The sequence below is a fragment of the Lynx rufus genome, unplaced genomic scaffold (genome assembly GCF_022079265.1).
Source record: "Lynx rufus isolate CCGP_SWC_20201006 ecotype Redwood Valley unplaced genomic scaffold, mLynRuf1.p SCAF_5, whole genome shotgun sequence".
In the NCBI taxonomy this organism is placed as follows: domain Eukaryota; kingdom Metazoa; phylum Chordata; class Mammalia; order Carnivora; family Felidae; genus Lynx; species Lynx rufus.
Window position 1 is genome coordinate 103,022,419 of NW_025814867.1, and position 18,637 is coordinate 103,041,055.

Consider the following 18,637-nt stretch of genomic DNA (forward strand, 5'->3'; position numbering starts at 1 on the left):
TCTAACTTGCTTATTGTTGGTTCTGCCTTCAAGTAGATTCAGACCCAACCATTTATTACCTCCTCTACTGCTGTGATCCTGGTCAAAGCCATCATTGTGTTTCGCCATAGTTATTATGGAGGGTTTCCCACCAAGCCACAGGTCTCTCTTGGTTCAGTAAAAACTGTGCCACCCTCACTGTTCTGTAGCAGCCAGAGCAGTCTTTTAAAAACTCTCTGTGTAAAATTCCCCAATGACTTCCCATTACACTCAGAGGAAAAGCGAAGGTCTTTATAATGTTCTGCAGCATCCTGCATGATAAAGTCCTCTGTGACTCTCTAACCTCCTTTCCTCTCCCATCTTCTCTAGGTACACAGGCCTCCTTACTGTTCTTCCTTGGGCTTCCTTAGATTCATTTTACATTCCCTCATTCAGTAGATATTTACTGAGTGTCAGGACCTGTTTTATTTATTTATTTATTTTTTAAATTTTTTTTTCAACGTTTATTTATTTTTTTGGGGACAGAGAGAGACAGAGCATGAACGGGGGAGGGGCAGAGAGAGAGGGAGACACAGAATCGGAAACAGGCTCCAGGCTCTGAGCCATCAGCCCAGAGCCCGACGCGGGGCTCGAACTCACGGACCGCGAGATCGTGACCCGGCTGAAGTCGGACGCTTAACCGACTGTGCCACCCAGGCACCCCTGGACCTGTTTTAGAAGCTGGGTATATATCAAGGGAAAAAACTACAAATATCTTTGCCCCAAATGGCTTGAATTCTGTTGAGAGAGCTTTCATTCTAGTGATAAGTTATCTATGGTCTCTGAAATTTAGTCTTGTCATGTATAAAATGGTACTACATGGAACATGATCTGCTTAATATGAATGCTGTAGAAATAGAATAGTCACAGTACCTAGCACACAGAGGTTCTGAGTACATCTTAGTTCCCTCCATTCTGCTTTTCCCTACAATACTTCTTTCTAGCACCTACTATTGTAATGCAGTGGAAACTAACCTAGGGTCTGATAGGTAGCTAGCACTGAATTGAATGCCAGTGTCTAGATAATTTTCTCAGAATACATAGATACTTCTATTGGAAGGTACCAGCACTCTTCTTAGTGGGTTCCACTGTCCTCCATCCTTGAAGATCGTTGCGGATCTTTATTAGGGAAAGAGGGAGTTTTAGTTTTAGGAAATTTTGTAAAGTGCTTTTGTTGAAATCTCTTTCGGGTTCCAAATGGTGAAGACTTGGTCACTCCTGTAACTCATGTAAGCATTGTACCTGTTCTGTTATGCATGTGATTTCCCTGGGCCATGTTGCTTTTGTGACTTGTCTTCTTAGCATTATAAATATGTTACATATTCAACTTTAAGAGAACTTGCAAGAAAGGACAGATTCTAGTTTAAAAAAAAAAAAAAGCATGTTGTAGAATTGGCTGTCATCATAATGTCCTGTCATACCCCTGGAATCAATCATGGCTTAGGATCTCAGGCAGTTAGGAGAACACATATGACAAAACAGCTCTGAGAGTGATGATATAATATGGAATAATGGAATTGAAATTTTGTGCTAAGTAATATTTTGAAATTAGATGCCACGTTGCCAGTGTCTTCCTAAATTGACAGTCATTGGGCAGCATTTCATAATGTCTATAGTTTATGTCTTAACTGAGCTGGCTGGGAACACATCAAAAGTTACAGCTTCACATTGTAATGTATTGCTTGCCATACTGTGGTTATGACAGAAACATTTTCATTACATTGCATCACTTATAACTTTTATTTTAAATTACCTCTTTCAGTTGACATTTCTCTTAAGTATAATCTACCCTAAGATTAAATTTGGCTAGCCCCTTCATAGTTCAGAATTTAAGCTAGTTAAAAATCTTTATGCACTTCTTTGTATTCAAGATAATATAGACCTTGTTAATTTCAACTTTAGGAACTCCTCAGAGATTTTAGCAATAAATTTAGAAAACAGTTTTTGTTATAATATGTGGTATTTTCATGAATAAAAATATGGCACTTCTGAGATATTCCAAAAGGGATCTAATTTAGTCTAGAGTCATTTTTTTCAACTGTGGACCTTACAAGGGCAGTTCAGTGGGAGTCTGTTGGTGCATAGCCAATATGAATAAATGTAGAGGGTGTCCTGTGAGAGAGTGTTCTGTTCTTCTCTTTCAAGCAACCTTTCTTACATACTACCCTGTCCATTAGGTCTACCATGCAGAGGTTCTCAAAACTTGCAGGGTTAAAGAAATCACCTGGGTGGCTTTAAAAAATTTATATTCTGAGACTCCAGCCACAGAGAATCTGTATTGGTAGATAAGGAGATATGATGCTGACCATGGGACCCCTATTTCTGGCCCTTCTCCTGTCCTTAACAGTTTGGTGACTACCCATGATATGTCGTGTACAGAACAACACTTAAAGCAGAACAATGTGGGTAGATTGGGAGAAGAAAGAGGCCACACCGAGGCCAGCTGGAGGCTGAATTAGAGACTTTTTAAGAATGCCAAACACTGAGCAGGGGGCAAACACATAGACTACTCCATCTGCTGTTATATTCCACAGACTTTGAAGCCAGTTACTGCCTTAAAACACTGTCTTCTTTCCACATAGCTGTCATGTGGCACTGTGTGTGTGTGTGTGTGTGTGTGTGTGTGTGTGTGTGTGTATTGGGGAGCATTCTCTCTTCCTTTCTCTAGTTTATTATAGCCAGTTAAATAGAAATGAGAGAGGAAGAGAGATACAAAGATAGAGATATGGGCACTTCTGCCAGAGTTTCAGATGGAAAAGAAAGACATTTAGGAGTACACAAGAGAAGAGCACTTCTTGGAAAAAATATGTGAAGTAGTTCCTGATGGGGGGAGAATAACACTGTTTTTTTTTCTTAGATCTTTTGAAGATAACTTTATTACTTAGTACATTGGATTTCAGTTTCCCAATGGCCTTATTTATAAAGATTGAGAGCATCGTCATTGAAGATGATCAGTCATTAAAGAGTCTTTCTTGTAAAGGGAACCCCGTTGTTCATTCTACATTAAGCCAACAAAGTCCTGAATAATTATTATTTATTCAGCAAATATTAATGGGTGAGGGTGCTGCCTTCATGGGGTTTGTAGCCTGATGGGGATGCAGATAAAGACAGAGACACTACTAAGTGGGAAGTGCTGTGATGGGGAGGCACAGAAGAAGGAGGGGAGCCCCAGAAGTACATGATTCACCCAATCTTGGGGAGTGAGGGAAAGCTTCAAGAGGCCGTGAGATCTCAAGTTGCATCCTGAAGGGGGAAAAGGAGCTAACCAAAAATTGCCAGGGAATTGAATGTGCTAAGGCATAGGGATAAGAAAGCATGACCCATATCTATAGAACCAAGAGCATTCCTAAATGCCTAGACTAAAGCTGGCAAGAGACGGGGTTGGAGGTCATCAGATCATGAAGGACCTCATACCGCATGTAAAGTTCACAAGTTATACTGAGTAGCCCATTTCATATGTAGATTTTATATTTAGCCTTCTTCATCTTCTTTCTATCACAGACATCACAATAGCATAAGAAGTATTGCCATTCTGTTTGTTGCAAATAAATAGGAACTTTCCAAAGTGGCATGTGTGTAGAAAAGGGTTAACATGGAAGTCTTTGTCCTTTGAAAGTCTAGCTGTCAAGGTTGGGCCTTGGGAACTTGGCTGGTAAAGTTCTGGGAACTTGGCTGGTAAAGGCCCCTACACTGATAGAAAACTTTTCCTAACAATTAAGGTTGGTTTACTATATCTAGTCTATGCAAATAATATGGTTATGCTGGAATTTTGATACATGCTGGCAGAGGGTGCTTATGTGACCACCCCCCATAAAACCCTTCAGTGCTGTCTCTGATGGCTTCCTTAGGCAGAAACATCACACATGTGTTGCTGCATTTTCATAGGTGGGGGAAGAATGCCCTCTGTTTGACCCTGAGAGGGAGAAAACACAAGAAAGCTGCAGTTGGATTCCTCCAGACCCCACCTATCTTTCCCCATTATGATCCACTGTATACCCTTACTGCATCGCTGTGATAAAACTTAGCCATAAGTGCAATTCTGTGCTAAGTCCCATGAGCCCTTCTAGTGAATTTCCTAACAGAAAGGAGGTCTTAAGCATCACCAACACACCTGCTATGACTATTTACTTATAGATATTGATTGGATGAGTACAAAAAGTGAGTTATAAAATGCTGGAAGTACTAGTTTCCTTATTTTGTTTTTGTGTGCGTGTGTGTGTGTGCATATATATGTATATGTGTGTGTGTGTGTGTGTGTGTATTAGACCCATATATACCCATATATATCGTATATCTATATTTTTTAGAAATTCTTTTTTTTTAACGTTTCTTTATTTTTTTATTTTTTTTTTTAATTTTTTTTTTCAACGTTTATTTATTTTTGGGACAGAGAGAGAGACAGAGCATGAATGGGGGAGGGGCAGAGAGAGAGAGGGAGACACAGAATCGGAAACAGGCTCCAGGCTCTGAGCCATCAGCCCAGAGCCCGACGCGGGGCTCGAACTCACGGACCGCGAGATCGTGACCTGGCCGAAGTCGGACGCTTAACCGACTGCGCCACCCAGGCGCCCCAACGTTTCTTTATTTTTGAGTGAGGCAGAGACAGAGTGTAAGTGGGGGAGGGGCAGAGAGAAAGGGAGACAGAATCCGAAGCAGGCTCCAGGCTCTGAGCAGGCTGTCAGCACAGATCCCAATGCGGGGCTTGAACTCACAAACTGCAAGATCATGACCTGAGCCGAAGTTGGACGCTCAACCAACTGAGCCACCTGGGTACCCCTGTATATATATATATATTTTTTTAAACCCAAATTTGTCTAACCCAGTTTGATCTTTCATCATTATTTCTCAAATTATCAAACTTGGCTTTAAATTACTTCTGACTTTTACTTTCAAATGACAGAGATGTGTTAGCTTTTAGGAGAGTCAAAGAAAGCTACTGGCTTTAAGGGCAATTTTTATTTTATTTTTTTATTAAAAAATATTTTTTTAATGTTTATTTTTTGAGGGAGAGAGACAGAGCATGAGCAGGGGAGGGGCAGAGACAGAGAGGGAGACGCAGAATCCAAAACAGGCTCCAGGCTCCAGGCTCCGCGCTGTCAGCACAGAGCCCGGTGCGGGGCTCGAACACAGGAATGGTGAGATCATGATCTGAGCCAAAGTTGGACACTCAACCAACTGAGCCACCCAGGTGCCTCAAGGGCAATTTTTAATCAACAGATCCAGAAAGGATTTGAGTAAATGGCAGAAGTCCTTGGAAGACTTATAGTGTCTCCAGGTGACTTTTTTTTCCTTTTGCTTTTAACAGGTGAGGATTTACTTGATTGTGCAGCATCTGATTATTGTGCTGCACCATAATGCAAACAGCCTCCCTGGTCGTACTAAAGATTCATTAGTATTTATGGAGTAATAGCCATGGACTAGGTACTTTTTATATAATTTATATTGGGAAATTTTACTCAAGTCTTACTTGAAAAGAATTTCCTTTTAAACAAAAGAAATCCTAAAAGAACTTATAACCAACCAGAAAATCCTTGGCTTTCTTTCGGGCTTCATGTTCATTTTGGTAAATTCCTTGGAGCTCTCTCCTTTCTTACTGAGTAACTGGCAGTGGTCTGTGACTCTGTTGAGCACTTCCCCTCAGACAGGATTTATGTTTCCTTTCCATCATCTTTGTCTCCCTCTAGGCATGATGGGCATAGGGCTCCCTGCTTTCTACTTGACCTAGTAGCCTTTTCTGGGACCCAGTAGGTAAAGAATGCTGCTTCCTAAGCATAGCTGGGTTTGTTTTTGATCTTTATTTCTTGTCTAATTGGAGAAGATTTACAGTTCGTAAATGGACTTTAATATAGAAGGTCCCTGGAGTTAGGATACAGCAACAGAGTGATTTCCCAGCAACGTGCAGTTTTACAAGGTTAGCTTTCTTCGTAAGCCTGTTTACATTGTGTCTGCTCCCATTTTACTGCCTTTCCATCCTTTATTTTTCTTTCTCCTCTCTTCCTTACCACATCAGACTTCTCCCCTCAGCTGGCCATAAATACTTAATGCTTACTGCATTTGCAGAATGAAGTTTTATATTTCTTGTTTATAATTTTCAATGCAAATGAAGCATTTTTATTGTTTTTCTCCACTTATATTAACTTCATGGAAACGTTTCGTATTCCTGTGGGCCTAGATTCTTCTTGTTACATTTGAGCAGGGGGATTGTTTTGTTTGTTTGACTTGGTTTTGTCCTTCCGATCCAACAGCTTTAATGGAAAGTGTATTTTCTATTGCTGATGTAAGTCTACTTAGAATCAGTTGCCAACAAAAAACTGGTTCTAATCGAAGGATAGGTTATTTATGTAGCCCTTTATATTTAGAGGCCTGCCTAATGAGGTTATGTGAGTGTTGCAAGATTCGCTGGAGTGTGTTGTCATTAGGTTTAGAGGAAAAGTTCCTGAAGCTGCTGGTGGTAACCGTCATAACCTGTTAGTCTGATTTTTTTTTCTTCTGAAAGACATGACATTTTTGCATCCTTTATAGTGTGGTCTTTGGTATTTTCTATTCTAGTTTTCCAGAGAGATGGTCATTCAGAGCCTACACATCTGTTCTGTATTTTGAACCTTGGATGAGAATATTCATTCAGGCCAAAAGAGTTCAAACAAAACACCTATGTTATTGCCTCTACAGACCCAGGTAACTCACCTTCTTTAAATTATCTTCATAGTTTTTATTTTCTAAAATCAATAGGCTCCTCCCCCAAATTGTTTAAGTGATTTGATAGTAAGAATTTTATAATTTGATAGTAAGATTTTACAATTTGATGGTAAGATTTTTACTATGGTAAATAAAATTCAGACTGCTTCTGAAAGGTTTACTGAGCAGTAATCACGTGTAACAAATATTTGTCCATAATAGCCACAAATTGCAGGGAACCCTCTTAAGTTAGATAACCACTCCAAGTAGGAATTTGTTTTTGACTTATTGAATCTTAGGTGCTTTGATTGTGATTGGTTCCATTATAAAAATCACAGTTCACTTATATTTCTGTTTACACAATTTGAACTACTAAATCATACACATATGTGTATGTATATTTTATGTATGGAATGAACACATTTATAAACACTGTGTGGTTCAGTTATATTTTAGTTGTTTTTTACATTTTAGCATGAACTTTTTTTATTATACCACAATAAGTCTTGTTAATGTGCATAAGCATACATAGTTATACATTTTTCTTAATGATAAAAACTTTTAAGATCTACTCTCTTAGCAACTTTCAACTATGCATTACAGTATTGTTAACTATGTGGTACATACCACATCACCATGACTTAGTTATTTTGTAACCAGAAGTCTGTACCAGCATAAACTTTTTTGAAGCTGATATTTGCATATTTTAAATTTATCTTACCCAACTGTATATGCAGTCAGAAGAGTGTATGTGTGTGTGTTGTTTCTGGGTGGTCATTCATTTACTCACCAAACATTTATCAGAGTCTCCTGTGAGTCCTGAGATTGTGTTAGGTACAAAATATAGAAAGATAAGATTTGTTCTGATTTTGAGGAGCTTAATATCTACTGGGAGAAACGTTTAATGTTTGAACACTGTCTCTCTCTCTATATGCCTTTTTATATGCATTGTTTTTTTTAATTTTCACAGTGACCCTGTGGGTCATGTTTAATTATCACCATTTCAGAGATAAGGAAATGTCACAACTGAACAAGAGCTCACATATTCTGGCTCCAAAGTCTTTACCAATTCAAATTCTGTGCTTTTTTCCCCTATACTACACTAACTCTTTATAGTAGACCTACATTTGTTATGTTGTCTTATTTTCATGGAAAAGCAGTGGCTGTCCTGGGGCCTTGCAGTCACTCATATCAATATGCCCTAAGTCTAGTTACCATCTGTCACCATACAAACTTATTACAATGACCATATTCCTTGTGGTATACACTACATGTTCATGACTTATTTATTTTATAACTGGAAGTTTGTACCTCTTAATACCCTTCACCTGTTTTGCCTGCCCCAGCCTGTCCCCTCTCTGGTAACCAAGGTTTTGTTTCCTGTATCAGTGAGTCTGTTTCTGTTTTGTTCTGTTTGTTCATTCATGTTTTTAGATTTCACATGTAAGTGAAATTTTATAGCATTTGTCTTTCTTTGTCTGACTTATTTCATAAAAGCATAATACCCTATAGGTCCATCCATGATTTTACAAATGTCAAGATTTCATTCATTTTTATGACTAATATTCCATTTGTGTGTGTGTGTGTGTGTGTGTGTGTGTGTGTCCACGCACGCATGCGCGTAGGTTGCTTCCATATTGTGGCTATATTGTAGTAAATATTGCTACAATGAACACAGAATTGCATACATCTCTTTGAATTGGTGTTTTTGTTATCTTCGGATAAATACCCAGAAGTGGAATTTCTGGGCTGTATGGTAGTTCTTTTAATTTTTTGAGGAACCCCCATACCATTTTCCACAGTGGCTGTACCAGTTTACATTCCCACCAATAGTGTACAAGGGTTCCTTTTTCTCCACATCTTTGCCAACACTTGTTATTTTTTGTCGTTTTGATGATAGCCAGCCTGACAGGTGTGAGGTGATATCTCATTGTGGGTGTTATTTTTGCATTTCGCTAATGAGTAGTGATATTGAGCATCTTTTCATGTGTTTCTTGGTCATCTGTATGTCTTCTTTGGAAAATTGTCTGTGGAAGTCCTTCACACATTTTTTTTTAAATTAGGTTGTTTGGGTTTTTTTGTCACTAAGTTGTGTAAGTTCTTTGTGTTTTGATATTACCTCCTTATTGATTGTTTGATTTGCAGATAGATTCTCCCATTCAGTAGGTGGCGTTTTCTTTTTTGGTGGTGTCTTTGTCTGTTTTTGGTATCAGAGTAATGCTGGCCTCACAAAACGGGTTTGGAAGCATTCCTTCCTTTCTAATTTTTTGGAATAATTTGAGAAGGATAAGTACTAACTGAATGTTTGTTAGAATTCACCCATGAAGCCATCTGGTCTTGGACTTCTGTTTTGTAGAGTTTTGAAATTATTGATCTAATTTCATTACTTGTAATCTCACATTTTCTCTTCTTCATGATTCGGTCTGGAAGGTTGTGGGTTTCTAGGAATTTAATTTTCCCAGGTTTTCCATTTTACTGGCATATAATTATTTGTTGTAGTCTCTTCTAATTCTTATGTATTTCTGTGATGTCAACTATAACTTTCCAATTTTCATTTCTGATTTTATATATTTGGGCCCTCTCTCTTTTTTTGATGTCTGGCTAGAGGTTTATTGATTTTGGTTATCTTTTTTTTTTTTAGTGTTTTAATTTTTTAATTTTTTTTTAATTTTTGAAACAGAGAGAGACAGATCATGAGCAGGGGAGAGGCAGAGAGAAAGGGAGACACAGATGCAGGCTCCAGGCTCTGAGCTGTCAGCACAGAGCCTGACACGGGGCTCGAACTCATGGGCTGTGAGATCATGACCTGAGCCAAAGTCGGATGCTTAACTGACTGAGCCACCCAGGTGCCCCTTGTTTATCTTTTCAAAGAAACTTTCCAGTTTAATCTTTTCTATTTAAAATCTCCATTTCAGGGGCGCCTGGGTGGCGCAGTCGGTTAAGCGTCCGATTTCAGCCAGGTCACGATCTCACGGTCCGTGAGTTCGAGCCCCGCGTCAGGCTCTGGGCTGATGGCTCAGAGCCTGGAGCCTGTTTCCGATTCTGTGTCTCCCTCTCTCTGCCCCTCCCCCGTTCATGCTCTGTCTCTCTCTGTCCCAAAAATAAATAAAGGTTGAAAAAAAAAAAAAAATTAAAATCTCCATTTCAATCATTTCCTCTCTGATCTTCATTATTTCCTTCCTTCTACTAACTTAGGTTTCATTTGTTCTTCATTTTCTAGTCACTTTAGATATATAGTTGGATTATCTATTTGTGATACTTTTCTTTCTAGAGGTAGGCCTGTATTGCTGTGAAATTCCCTCTTAGATCTGCTTATGCTGCATTCCATAGATTTTGTTAAGTTGTCTTTTCATTTTTATTTGTCCTAAGGTATTTTAAAATTTCATCTTTGAGGGGCACCTGGGTGGCTCAGTTGGTTAAGCATCCAACTTCAGCTCAGGTCATGATCTCATGGTTTGTGGGCTCAAGCCCCTCATTGGGCTCTGTGCAGATAGCTCAGAGCCTGGAGCCTACTTCGGATTCTATGTCTCCCTCTCTCTCTGCCCCTCCCCTGCTCACATTCTGTCTCTGTCTCTGTCTCTCTCTCTCTAAAAAATAAATAAACCTTAAAAAAGTTGTCTTTGATATTTTTCTTCATTGACCCATGTTGTTTAGTCTCCATTTGTTTGTGTTTTTCTAGTTTTCTTTTTGTAATTAGTTTCTGGTTGTATACCCTTGTGATCATAAAAGATGCTTGATATAATTTCAGTCTTCTTGAATTTATTGAGACCTGTTTTGTGGCCTAACATGTGATGGAGAATGTTCTACGTGCAGTTGAAAAGAATGTGTATTCTCCTGTTTGGGGATGAAATGTTATATATATATTAAGTCTATCTGCTCTAATATATCATTTAAGGCCAGTGTTTACTTACTGATTTTCTGTATGAATGATCTATCCATTGATGTAAGTAGGGTATTAAAGTCTTCTACTATTATTGTATTACTGTCTATTTCTCCTTTTATCTATTAATATTTGCTTTTATGTATTTAGGTACAGGTATGTTGGCTGCATAAATATTTATGAATGTTATATCCTCTTGTTGGATTGATCCCTTTATTATAATGTAATGCCTTTTCTTGTCTTGTGTTACAGTCTTTGTTTCAAAATTTATTTTTCTGACATGAGTACTGCTAGTCCAGCTTTCTTTTTGTTTCCATTTGCATGGTATATCTTTTACCATCCCTTCACTCAGTCTGTTTCTGTCTTTTGGTCTTAAGTGAGTCTTTTGTAGGCAGCATTTAGATGGTTTCTTGTTTGTTGTTTTGTTTCTTTTTTTATCTATTCAGTTACCCTGTGTCTTTTGGTTGGAGCATTTAGTCTATTTGCATTTAAAGTGATTGTTAATAGGCATGTACTTATTGTTATTTTATTGTTTTCTGTTTTTTTGTTTTTTTTTTAAATTTGAAGTCAAGTTAACATAGAGTATAGTATTGGTTTCAGGAGTACAATTCGCAATTCATCATACGTATTCATACATATAACACCCAGTGCTCATCCCAACAAGTGCCCTCCTTAACGCTCATTCCCTTACCCATCTCCCCTCCAACAGCCCTCAGTTCTCTGTAGTTAAGAGTCTCTTATGGTTTGCCTGCCTCTGTTTTTGTCATATTTTTCCCTCCCTTTCCCTCTGTTTATCTGTTTTGTCTCTTAAATTCTACATATGAGTGAAATCACATGATACTTGTCTTTCTCTGCCTGATTTATTTTGCTTAGCATAAAGCACTCTAGTTTCATCCACATTGTTGCAAATGGCAAGATTTCATTCTATTTGATTGCCAAGTAATATTCCATTGTATGTATATATACCACATCTTCTTTATCTACTCATCAGTTGATGGACATTTGGGCTCTTTCCTTAATGTGGCTATTGTTGATAGTGCTGCTATAAACAGGGGTGCATGTGCCCCTTCAAATCAGCATTTTTGTGTCCTTTGGGTAAGTATCAGGTAGTGCAATTGCTGAGTTGTAGGATAGTTCTATTTTTAATTTTTTGAGGAACCTCCATTCTGTTTTCCAGACTGGCTGCACCAGTTTGCATTCCCACCAGCAGTGGAAAGTGTTCCCCCTTTTCCACATCCTTCCCAATATTTGTTGTTTCCTGAGTTGTTAATTTTAGCCATTCTGACAGGTGTGAGGTGGTATCTCATTGTAGGTATGATTTGTATTTCCCTGATGATGAGTGATATTGAGTATCTTTTCATGTGTCTGTTAGCCTTCTGGATGCCGTCTTTGGAAAAATGTCTGTTCATATCCTCTGCCCATTTCTTCATTGGATTATTTATTTTTTGGATGTTGAGTTTGGTAAGTTCTTTAGAAATTTTGGATACTAACCTTTTATCCAGTATGTCATTTGTAAATATCTTCTCCCATTCCGTCAGTTGCCTTTTAGTTTTGTTGATTGTTTCCTTCACTGTGCAGAAGCTTTTTATCTTGATGAAGTCCCAATAGTTCATTTTTGCTTTTGTTTCCTTTGTCTCTGGAGACATCTTTAGTAAGAAGTTGCTGCAGTTCTGGTTGCTTTTGTAATTCTTCTCTGTTTTTTCCTTCTTCTCTCACTCTTTTCCCCTGTGGTTTGATGGTTTTCTTTAGTGTTATGGTTCTTTTCTCTTTCTTCTCTTTGTATCTATGGTAGGTTTTGTTTTATGGCTACCTTAAGGCTCATATATCTTGGCTTATATATGTAGCAGTCTATTTCAAGCTAATGGTCACTTAAGTTTGGATGTATTCTAAAAGCGCTACATTTCTACACCCCTCCCCTCCATGTTTTGTTTAGTGGTTGATGCACTGCTCTTACTATATATTTGCATTTACCAATGAGATTTTTTTCTTTCTTTCTTTTTTTTCCCCAAAGAGATTTTTTTCTTATTGTATTTTCTTATCTCAAGTTATGGTCTTTACTTTTTTCACTTAACATTTCTTGTAGGCCAGTTTAGTGGTGATGAACTTTTTAAATTTTGCTTGCCTAAGAAACTCTTTATCTCTCCTTCAAGTCAGAATTATAACCTTGCCAGGTATAGTATTCTTGGTTGTAGGTTTTTTCCTTTCAGCACTTTAAATATATCCTGCCATCCCCTTCTGGCCTGCAAAGTTTCTGCTGAAAAATCACCTGATAGCCTTATGGGGTGTCCCTTGTATGTAGATAATTGTTTTTCTCTTGTGGCCTTTAATATTCTTTCTTTATCTTTAAATTTTTCCATTTTAGTTATATGTCTTATTATGAATCTCTTTGGGTTCATCTTGTTTGGGACTCTCTGTAATTTATGGACCCTGGATAAAGGCTTTCTTCCCCAGGTTAGGGATGTTTTCAGCCATTATTTATTCAAATAATATTCTGTCCCTTTCTCTTTTCCTTCTGGGACCCCAGTAATGTCAGTGTTAGTACACTTGATATTGTCCCAGAGGTTTCTTAAATTGTCATAATTTTTTTTTTAATTTTTTTTTCAACGTTTATTTATTTTTGGGACAGAGAGAGACAGAGCATGAACGGGCGAGGGGCAGAGAGAGAGGGAGACACAGAATCAGAAACAGGCTCCAGGCTCTGAGCCATCAGCCCAGAGCCCGACGCGGGGCTCGAACTCACAGACCGCGAGATCGTGACCTGGCTGAAGTCGGACGCTTAACCGACTGCGCCACCCAGGCGCCCTGTCATAATTTTTTAAAACTCTTTTATTGTTGTTGTTCTGATTGGGTAATTTCCACTATTTTTTCTCTCAGTTTGTTGATGCACTCTTCTATATCACCTAATCAGCTGTTGACTTCCCTTAAGTATATTTTTTCATTTCAGTTATTATACTTTTCAGCTCTGATTGGTTCTTTGTTATATTTTCTAACTTTCTGTTGAAATTCTCACTGGGTTCCTCTAGTCTTTGAAGTTCAGTGAGCATCTATCTTTGTGATCATTACTTCGAACTCTTGATCAGGTAAGTTACTTATCTCTGTTTCATTAGAGTTTTTTTCCTGGGGTTTTATCTTGTTCTTTCACTTGGAATTTACTCCTTTGTCTCCTCATTTGTTTGACTTTCCGTGCTCATTTCTATGAATTACTTGGAACAGGTCTTGAAGTAGTGACCTTGTGTAGGGGTGTGTCCTTTGAGTAGACTGCATGTGCCTGGTAGCTTTGGAAGGCCAGATGGATGGCATATGGGCTGGGGTGTGCCATACCAGGGCTGCTTTGGCAGTGTGGTTGGATTAAGCACAGGCTGGGAAGGTCCTAGAGCATGCTATGTTGGGGCCACCTTCTGAAGATGGTGTGGGACAGGGACCCAGGACACACTGGTGAGGCTCTAGTAGGCTGGCTAGAGTGCCTGGACCCTGTTCTCATTTGTGCTATCAAGGTGGTGGGGGAAGAATTGTGCTCACTGATATATTTGACCCTGGAGAGGGTTCTGGCAGTTTCCCACCCATTTAGCAGATTCTCTAGGTTAGTGAATGGATTTCCTTCACTTCAAATCTTGTTGCCCTTTAAACAGTTCTTTTTTCACTCTGCCCCATGGTGGGTGAGTCTGTGAATAGCCCTCCCCCCACCCCTGCCAGTGATATCCCTCTCTACTGTAGGTTACAGTTACCATTGTTACTGTTTCTCCCTTTCTCCTACCCTTCTCTATTCTATTGTGCAGAAGCTGTTCAGTCAGTGTCAGTTCTTCAGGAGGAATTGCTTTATATGTAGGTATACATTCAGTGCATCATGGGAGAAGATGGTCAGGTTCTTCCTACACTGTCATCTTAGACTGCCTTCCTGCTTTACTTTTGATTTCTGATTCTACTGAAGATCATATTTGAAAAGTGAAATATAACATGCCTGAGACTTTCTTTATAAATCTTCTGTTCATTTCCCAATTTGTATCAAAGTGATGCTTCCTTTTCATCAGTCTCATTCTTCTGGGAAGTACCAAGGGTCTCCTGGATCAATCAATATAGCTGATCTTTTCAAATTAAATTGCTTCCATCTTAGTGAGTTTGGGAAAAAAATGTTTTAAGCCAAAGGAAAATGTGGATTTGTCTCTATTTTCTCAGGGAATTCTAGTAAATGGAATTTCATCTATCTAAATTACTGGTATTAAGTGATGACTGTTTCCCATTCTAGCACGTTTTTATTCACCTTTCAAAGTGATATTCTTAGATATATGTTACCAGGAAGTAGATATAATATAAATGCTTATTTTGTTCCCTAAAAGGTAGTTAAGGAGGCTTGTACCTTTGCCAAGTTTCATATGAGGTTCTGATAAACTGTCAAATCTGATACTTGGTATTTACGGTATGGACTGATTTAATCCTTCACAGCTTTATCCTTTAGGATTACCCCTCTCTCTGTTTGCCATATTTACTTGCATATGATTTCCCTTAAAGGTTCTCTGGAGGCAAAATTTTTGTGTAAGAAAGTGTACAGTTCCTTCTATGTTATGTCATCCTTAGTGGGTTAGCCTTTTCTTTCTTTCCTTCTTTCTTTCTTTCTTTCTTTCTTTCTTTCTTTCTTTCTTTCTTTCAAGGCATTATAGCTCTCATGGCTGCATCAGAACAAATTAAACGCTTGGAATGTCCCTATTTGACCAAAGTAGGGGCATGTAACAGGTATTAAACAGTGATTAAATGCTTTGGCCTCTTGGTCACCCAGAGGTGACCTAAACTTCTAGAAATGAACACTGAAGTATTATTTATAAGAATACATGACTGTACTTTGTGGTTAGTCATTTTCTGTATTTTTGTAGCAAACAGAAAAAATAATACTGTGGGTAAAATTATAGTTGCTTTAGCTAATTTTATCCCAAGGTCTCTAACAGGTTCAGAAGAGGACTAGATAGGAATTTTTGGTGTCATGTCATTGGTTTCCTTCCTTGGTCATATTCTGTTCATTACTTTTTATCAGTAACTTGTATATAAAACAAACATGTTTGAATTCATGTTTGACCCTGAATTAGGAGGAATCTCTCCCAGTAGGCATAACAGAAACAATATATGAAAGAGTTAAAGTCCAAAAGATAAATGTGGTGTAACTAATGTAACTAAACCTGAGTTTAGGTTTTAAAAATCTATCATGTAAGTATAGACTGGAAAGTGATTTACATGAAAAAAAAAAGCATAGATGTCTTAATTGATCACAAGCTTAGTATAAGCTGAGAGTGTGACAGAGTTGCTAAAATATTTACGGAACTTAACAAGATGGTGATGGTACTGATAAACCATATCCTGCTTACACCGTGTCTGGAGAGTGATGTTTGGATGGGGATGCTTTAGGAGGGACATGGATTTACCAGGTTACAGAAAATGACCTGGTAGGGGGTCATTGATAGAATTGAGCATCATTTTATGTAGGAGAGAAAGGCCTTAATGAAAATGTGATAGCCTTGTCATGTGATAGCTGGGAATTCAGAGAGCAGAACTTGGATGGCTGAATAGAAGTAGAAGACAGAGCTAGCACAGCATGGGAGTGTTAGGCTGTTTTTGCAAGGAAGAGGCACACAGATTACCTTTTTCCTTTGGCGTTTGGTATAAGGATATTCAGAGAAGTCATGTAATTCACTGCTGACAGCTCAGAGCCTGGAGCCTGTTTCAGATTCTATGCTTCCCTCTCTCTCTGACCCTCCCCCCCATTCATGCTCTGTCTCTCTCTGTCTCAAAAATAAATAAACGTTTAAAAAAAATTTAAACTTCATTCATCATTAAAACTTCTTTGCCATAGACCCCTAACACTGAAAGGAGCCCAAATGGTGTGGAATTGGAGTCAACCTGCTTTCTCATTGGAGCAGCAGGTTCTTTGTAAGTTATTCAGGGACACTAAGTTTATGGTTTGCTATTGAATACTCTGCAATACTATGCTTGTGGGACAGTCTTTTAATTTTCTAGGAATGCTTTGTACCCTCTCATATCCCACCCACTTAAATAGACTAATGACACTTTAAAAGTATTTCTTTTGTAAACTGTACATCTTATGTGTCCCTTCATGAATTTGTATAATCTGAATTATTTAATCTTTTGTTATACACTGGTAGTCGAAAACAAAATTTGGATCAGCCAAACCTGGATCTGAGTTTTGATTTTGTCATTTACTAGCTGTGGACCTTCGGCAGTACCTTAAGCCTGACACTTCACCACTGTGCATTGAGAATTCCTCTGCCATTTAGGATTGTTGTGAGGATTAAAATAAAAATATGTTTTTTAATAGGGTTTTTAACGTTTTTATTTTATTTTTGAGAGAGAAAACAAGCACGGGAGGGGCAGAGAGAGAGGGAGACAGAGGATCTGAAGCAGGCTCTATGCTGACAGCAGAGAGCCCATGGTGGGACTCGAACTCACAAACTGTGAGATCATGACCTGAGCCAAAGGCAGACGATTAATGACTGAGTCACCCAGATGCCCCCATAATATGTTTTGTTTTAAACATGAAAATACTCAGCACACTTCTCGACATATTCGCAAATAAACATTATTTACATTATGTACATGTTACTGTACAACTGGATCATGTCAAGTGGACGGAATGACCACCCTATGCAAGGCAGTCTTGTAGGCATTTGGGATTCAGCGCAGCAACAACAGAAGGGTCCTTCCCTCATAAAGCTTATGTTCTAAGTGGCTTCCTAATAAAAGTAACCATCTGTTATTTCTCAGTTCCTATAGGTCAGAAATTGGAGAGTGGTTCTGTGGGGTGCTTTTATCTTGGGATCCCTCATGAAGTTGCCAAGAGATTTTGCCTGGGGTTGCTAGAGGCTTGGTGGGAGCTGGAGGCTACACTTCCAAGGTGGCTGACTTCACATGGCTGGCAGCTTGGTTCCTCTTTATAGGGACCACTGCACTGGGCATCTTGAGTGCTTTCATGGCACAGGAAATGGCTTCTACCAGAGGGAGCAATTCAGGAAAACAAAGTAGAAACTGCAGTCTTTTAGAACCTGGTCTCAAAAGTCACATGCCATCATTTCTACCATGCTTTTTTGGTCACACGGGTCAGCCTGGATTCAGTGTGGGAGGGCACTGCACAAAGGCACAGATACCAGGGGGGAGTAACTCTATCAGAGGACATCTTGGAGGGTGGGCATCACAGTAAGTCATGAAAGAATTTTATGGGAAGACATTTCCAGGAAGAGAGGAGAGTAAGTGTAAAGACAGGCTAAAAGGGCGAGCATGGCTCGAGCACAGTGATTAGGAAGAGGTGAGGTAGATGTGGGCAGATGCTGTAGGGTCTTGAGCAACGTGACAAGAAGTGGCTGTATTGAGAATATAAAGAGTTTTGAGAAAAGAGCATTACTTGATTTATGCTTTTAAAAGATTATTCTGGCTGCTGAGTGGAGAATTGATTTTATATGGGGCAAGAAAAGAGGAAGGGAGATGAGTTAGGATACCATTACTGTATTCCAGGTGAGAAATTACTGTGGCCTGGGCTGGAGTGGTGAGTATCATTCAGTTTATAGATCTAATATAAAGACAGAGCCACCAAGACTTCCTGATGGCTTGGATGTGGAGTGGAGAGGAACTTAGGAGCCATGAATGCCTTCTAAGTCTTTTGCCTGAGCAAAATCTTAAGAATGATAGGGAAGATACAGGGTAGAGGTTAGGAGTGATGGTCAATGGAGCTATTTCTACTCATTCTGGTTGTACTAAGTGTGAGTGGTCTACCTGACATCCAGGTCTAGCTATTGACATTATACTGGCCAGAAAATTTTTGATCATGCCTCATTACATGTTTTGATGAATAATTAAGGACTATAACTATTTTATAGTATGGATAAACCAGGTAAAGTCTCATAATTTAAAAAGAATAATTATGTTTGTGGATACTGCAACATGGTTATAGTTCATAATTGGGGGCTAATTTTATCTGCATAGGTAAGTTTGGAACTGTAGTTTTCTTTACTTGTAGTCTGTTTTTTTTCCAAATTTTAAATTTAAGATACTATATATTAGCCAAAATGT

General features: G+C 38.6%; 1 protein-coding gene across 1 annotated transcript in view; it reads left to right on the forward strand.

Annotated features, from left to right (window-relative positions):
- The window catches only part of MORC1 (MORC family CW-type zinc finger 1), a 162,780-nt gene that overhangs the window by 35,345 nt on the left and 108,798 nt on the right, over nt 1-18,637 (forward strand). The window contains exon 9 of the mRNA XM_047100229.1: nt 6,568-6,693. Within this exon, the coding sequence (XP_046956185.1) occupies nt 6,568-6,693 (126 nt within the window). The remainder of the gene's footprint in view (nt 1-6,567; nt 6,694-18,637) is intronic.